The 6,268-nt window shown below is 33.8% G+C and overlaps 1 protein-coding gene across 1 annotated transcript in view; it reads right to left on the bottom strand.

The window, feature by feature from the left end:
• The window catches only part of PPP1R1C (protein phosphatase 1 regulatory inhibitor subunit 1C), a 121,573-nt gene extending 115,620 nt beyond the window's left edge, over positions 1-5,953 (bottom strand). The window contains exons 1-2 of the mRNA XM_052635968.1: positions 5,873-5,953; positions 4,172-4,232 (exon numbers count right to left, since the gene is read on the bottom strand). Coding sequence (XP_052491928.1) covers positions 4,172-4,232; positions 5,873-5,953 — 142 coding nt within the window. The remainder of the gene's footprint in view (positions 1-4,171; positions 4,233-5,872) is intronic.
• Between the last annotated feature and the right edge of the window lie 315 nt (positions 5,954-6,268).

Genomic DNA, 6,268 nt, shown 5'->3' on the forward strand with positions numbered 1-6,268 from the left:
TTCCCAGGAAAATCCTCAGTGTGATTTCTGGAACTTGCACTCAAAGTGCCCATTGCCTTTTGACTATAAATCACTCATTTTGTAAAACCGAGGGTCTCCATGAAGAGAGATTATGAGCATATGAATGCCCTAACATTACAAATAAACCTTCACTCTAACTTGATGACCTGGAAAACCTCCCACCACCAAAAACTCCTGGAGCCTCTCTGTTTGAACAACTCAGTCTAAGTCTGGCAATATTCTCTGTCATCCTGTGTCTCAGGATTTTAAATTGAGAGCCTTGAAAATCTTATTAATTAACGTACTGTCAGATTCCTAAAATGAAAGCTTCATTTAGAAAGTCACACGCTACTTCCACAACGAACTATGGCTTCTTTTTTCAGCGTGTGGAGACAAATGGCCCAGTCAGTTTGAAATCCCAGTTATCTTTACGAATGGACTTACTCTCAAGGTTGAAAGGAGATACTAAGCTATTGAATTCATATGTCTTATATTAAGTAATTTTTAGGAACATGATCCATATGAGAAAATGCTTTTGTATTTATTCCTCATTTCTAAGAATATGTGGAGCAAAAAGTGCAGAAGAGAAAATCAGTCTCCCCCAAATTTGGCTGTGGTAGAGGAAGTTCAATAAACATCCCCCATTTTACATTACATGTCTAGTTCCACTTATTAGATCTACAACAAACTTCTAAATGATGCCAAAACTACTGGATGCTTACCCAAATCTTTACTAAGCTCCTGGCCTCCTGCAGCTCATTCAAGTTTAATAGGCATTAGATCCATTAAACTTAATTGTAACCATACTGTCTCTGTTTAACAGTAAGTGGAAAAGAATGGATGTCACAAACTTTAATATTCAGAAGCCCTGTTCTAATTGGGCTTTTTACTGAAAGCCTGTGTCCAGCTCTGGCTCCAAAGGCCTAGAGACAAGGAGAATTTGTATAGACATCATTATTGGGTACTGGGAATATTCAATCCAGAAAAGAAAATAATGAAGAATTGTGTATTTAAAAAGGTGAGGAGGGAGTTCCATGGTGACCTAGTGGTTAGGATTCTGGGCTTCACTGCCATGAGTTCAAATCCCTGGGGAACTAAGAATCCCACAAGTCACAGAAGCATAGCCAAATAAATAAATAAATTTTTAAATGGTGAGTAAATGAATTTCTATTGATAAGAGTAAATGAAGAGTTATTTTAGAATAAATAAATTTTTGTAAAAAAACTATATTAATTCCTAAAATTATTTGGTATTGAAAACTAGTCGTTTCTATGAATTCTTCTCTGATACATACAAAACGGAGCAAGTGTCAGGGACTTGGGTTGATTTCTATATCTTTCATAAAGATATGTGGTGAGATCAGATATTTTCTGAAATTCTTTCCTAATAGTTTTCTAGTTTTCTGATTGTGTGTGCTTAGTCACTCAGTCTTGTCAGATTTGCTACCCCACAGAGTCCTCTGTCCACAGGATTCCCCAGGCAGGAATGCTGGAGTGGGTTGCCATTCCCTTCTCCAGGGGATCTTGCCAACCCAAGAATCAAACCCGAGTCTCTTGCATTGCACGCAGATTCTTTACCATCTGAGCCACCAGGGAAGCCCAGTTTTCTGATTCTAGTAGCCAAATAAATATAGTCTTCTCATAAGCCTACTAAATACAAGTAATGTTTAAATCTAGAAATGTGATGAAATAAATTGCAAAAAGTGACATTGCCATTTATTTCTAAATAGAGATTTATGTGTAGTCATCCCTTTAAATAAAAATATAGGAATCAAACCAGTTAACTACATATTGTACAAGAGTAAAAAAGAAACAGCAAGAAGTACAAGAGACAATGAGACTTACTTTATCATCTCAGAGTGGTTTTCATAAATAGGCACTTAATTAGAAAGTGAACTAAAAATTCTGAAAGATAAGCAGTTTGCTGCAAGGTTACTCAAATTGGCAACCCTAGGAAACATATGAAAAGGATGAAATTTGCCTTTGGTGTGCCTCTACCCCAACATCTCCAGCTTCTATCTTTCTGTTACCATTGGCTGTTTAGAGTCATTCCAAGAAGAAAATATGTGGTCTCTATCCTCTCCACCATAAACACATACCTTCACTTTTAAATTTTCTAAGTATGATGCCTTCAATTTAATATTTTTCGTCTTGCGTCCCATTACTTTGAATTAAATTAACTAATCTATGCTGGAGGGTGATACATCCTTAACAGGTTATACAACTGTTTCTGCGGTGCTTCTACTGCCGAGAATTCTAGGCCATTGGTAAGAAAGAGACTGATGTGCCTTTTTGTCGCCTCTGGAATCTTAATCAGGTGTTCTCCTCATCTGTGTGTTTACACAAGCAAAGATGAACTTGGAAACAATCTGGATTTACATGCTGAAATATCTTTCTATCAAATGTAAACAGAATGCATATGTATTTCTAATCTAAAATTAAATCATTCTTTAAAATATTCTTTTATAACAATTTCTGCAAACTCCTTTTTAAAGTAAGCTATATCTAATTCATTTAATAATGATTATAATATATCAGTCTTATCATATGAATTGGAAAGCTCTGTTAATCATGTCTCCAAAATGGAAAATTTAATTTCCTTTGCTTCATTAATTGACAATAAATATTTTCAGGAATTTGAATTTTAAACAGCATTAATGATAAGTGATTCCAAAATACTCATATGTGTCCCGGGCAATTTCAATACATTGAAGAGACTTGTTTATTTGCCAGAATTTAAAGCTGCACCTGATTTTTATTTGTCAAAGAACACATTGCTTTCGAGGACAACAAGCAGCAACTGTTTTAAAAAGCTCATTTAACAATTAACTTTTTTTTGTTTTTGCTGTTATCATTTGTTTGATAGAGTGTTCATATAATATTTGAAAGAAAGAACTATTGGATAGGGAAGAAACATTTAGTACAGATGAAATTATGAAGAGTCTGTTCTTGTTATGTCTTTTCAAGGTTAGCATCCAGAGGTTCTAGGACACTGTAGAAAAGCCAGCCACTAGTGCAAAGGCAGTGACAGAAAATTGCTCTAAAATTACCTATTCATTTATTTGTAAACTATAGGTACATATCATTTGCACCTCTTATTCCACCAAATATAAGTTAATATTTACCGAGATAACATGCTGAAAAATGATTTTTAAATGCTTAGCACTTCAAAGATATAGGATCAAATTATAATTCTTTGTTTTCGGCAAGAATAAATTTGCTAATTTATTTCCCATTAAATGAACAGCTGTCTGTATTTGAGCTCCATGGCTAATATTCTATTAAAATTTTACTTTCTTATCTTAAATATATTTCTCTAATTAGAAAAGGATCTGAAAAAAAAAATCAAATACTTTCACCTGAGTGAAATAATTTAAAACAAATCATTCACTACAATTCATGCAAACTCATTTTATCTACCCTTATTGTTTACACTTGCAAAATATCCAACAACAAGTCCTGCTTGGTTACAAATTAATGCTGTCAGCTTTGCTGTCTTACTTTTGTTTCTAGAAACAGCACTTAAATGTAAGATTAAAATCACCCCCATTCAATAAGTACTTGTTTGTGCATTGCAGATCATAGTCCTTTATCAGGAATAATAATGCAGCTTTACTTTTTATGGGAAATGGAAAATAAAACCTCAACAAATGGATGCAGCTCTTCAGAATGGCTCTCAAATGGGCAATGCTGAAAATTGATCTGGTTACTTGTCAGTTGCATTATTCAGAGATGACATCAGCATCAAAGCTGTAGCCAATTGTGGCTCATTGCCCACCCCGTGACAACCTTTGATAAATTAAAAAACCTACTCCATAAAGATATAAACATCTCCAGGGCTGTAATTTGAGCTATGAAACCTAATTAGGCAACTTTCCACCAGGCTCATTAATAAGCACTGAACCAGGTTGTATACAAACACCTGAACCCATGACTGTGAATGCTAACAAAACATTTCATAGTATATCACCACCAATAAGTTATTCTAGAGGAAAAGCAGTTAGATGAGACAGTTTTCATAGTATCTATTTCTGATTTTGTTTATATTAGCTTGTTAGATTATTTCTAACTGAAAAACAGAATTGAAATCTTTTGACAATGGCATGCTCTTTGATGTTCTTCAAATAATTCTATTCCATTGCTTTGGTACATAAGATATCGTGCGTCATTACCTGGAGGGTTATGTTCATTGAGAATCACAAGTGATGCTGGTGTAGGTCTTCTTTTCCTGATCTGGGAACAATAAAGAACCAGCTAGGGTCAGAGTCAGTTGCTGCTCCAGGTTGCTCTACAGCTTGCAAGGCTGTCCCAGCCTCATCTTTCCAGTATAAAGAGTAAATTTCTGGGAGGCACACAGTGGGTTTCTCACTAATTTTATTAAATAAAATTAGTAAAATAAAATAATAAAAATTAGTAAAATAAAATAATAAATTAAAAAAAGTTAGACAGTAGAACTGGCAGATACTAGTATCACCTTCTTTAATCAAAAACTACATTTCCACAGAACAGAAATAGTTGTATGTAATCAAATGATGCCACCAAATATTAATACTGAAGTGCAGTGAAGGTAGAGGGATGACTTGCTAATTTCAGTGGCTCTCTTGGAGCCTCATATATTGATGATGGTTTCAAGATCCATTACCCTTATTTCTAAACAGGGTAAGAGCAGCTTAGAAAACTCAAATTTCCAGCAGGTTAAATTTAACAGCAGACATTCTTAACTTCAATTAATATTTTAAACTTTTCTTATTTTATAGATTATTGTTTAGAACAAACTAACAAAGAATGAACATGGCTCTTACAGAAGTATATAATTCACTTAAAACTAATACATTTGGTTTGTGGTGTTTTTTCCCCCTTATTTTAAAAGTTACAGGAACATATTATTAGAATTTCTAATGTATCCTTGATTATTTAAATATGTAAGTAAATTCCCAAATTAGTAGAATAGTGGATACATTTTACTAACAATATCTTGTCCAGGATAGAACCAATGCTCCATTTAACATAGATACAAGTTCAAGGTTGTATCTATCTGGCTTGAGTTTGGGTGAATCTACTTCAGATTATCAAAACATCGTAGGAAGATAAAAGTCTCAGATTCAATAATTATTTTCAAGACTTTGTATATAATATTTGTAAAAGGATTCAGGAATAACTCAAGTATTAGGTTTTCATAATTATGTAGGCAAAAATTGTATTACAAATGATCTTTTTATTAGTTCCATTGAATCAAGAGTCCAAGTAAATCTGAATAGGAAAGGTGATACAGTAAGCCAGCCTCCCATGAAGACAGAAAGAGATAGAAATAAAAATATATAGATATATTTAACTTGGAAAAATATCCAGGTTGTGTTAAAATACTATTTTTAATATCTGAATAAAATGTTTTTAAAATTATACACAAACCTATGATCCTGTACTACATATATTTATAGTTGTTGCTTTTGATACACAATGAAACATAAAATATTAAACCCATGATCTGAAATTATTCCAAGATTTAATGCTTTCATTGTTAAGTGAATATTTTGGTTTGTATAAATAAAAAAATGCTTGCTAATTCTGAAAAAAATGTTTATCTAAATATTGAAGCTGTTATTTTAATAAGCAAAAGCAAATAGATTTTTGGATCCAAATCTAAATTGGTAATGTGACCATTTTTTCACATGAAATACTGCATTTAGCTAATAGTTCCTTCAGTGAAACTCAAATACAAGTGTATATGAAAGCAAACTTATTTCTCATTCACATATTCTGGGAAGTCACAAAGTTAGGCAAATTCAAGAGGTAGAGAAGCTTTTAATTAATAACAAGAATGTATGTCTGTATTACTTATATATAGGAACTGGTCCCCACCCAGTTCCACTTACCTGCTCAGCTGCTTCGGGTGCAATCTGACTCTGGAATAAAGGCACAGCAAACTGTATCTTTTTGGGACTGTTTGGCTCCATGATAATGATGAGAATTAGTCAGAGATGTGAAGGACTCAGGAAGACGAACCCCAGGTGGTGTTTGGGATGTATTTCCTCAGGCGCACTCCACCCAGCCACACAGAGTGCTTTGTAATAAATAGCTGTAATTCCAGAGCGAGCAAGTGAAGATGCTGAGGTCTGAGTAACTCTCTTCAACATCCACAGTGATGCCTGGCTTGCCTGTTCCCCACCAATCCCTTAGATCCTCTCAGCACAATATGGAAAGGAACAAGCTAATTGTGTGGCTCTTCACTAATATACACATGCCAAGCATTCACTCAGCAGCTAATTGAA

Source organism: Budorcas taxicolor, chromosome 2 (genome assembly GCF_023091745.1).
Source record: "Budorcas taxicolor isolate Tak-1 chromosome 2, Takin1.1, whole genome shotgun sequence".
Lineage (NCBI taxonomy): Eukaryota > Metazoa > Chordata > Mammalia > Artiodactyla > Bovidae > Budorcas > Budorcas taxicolor.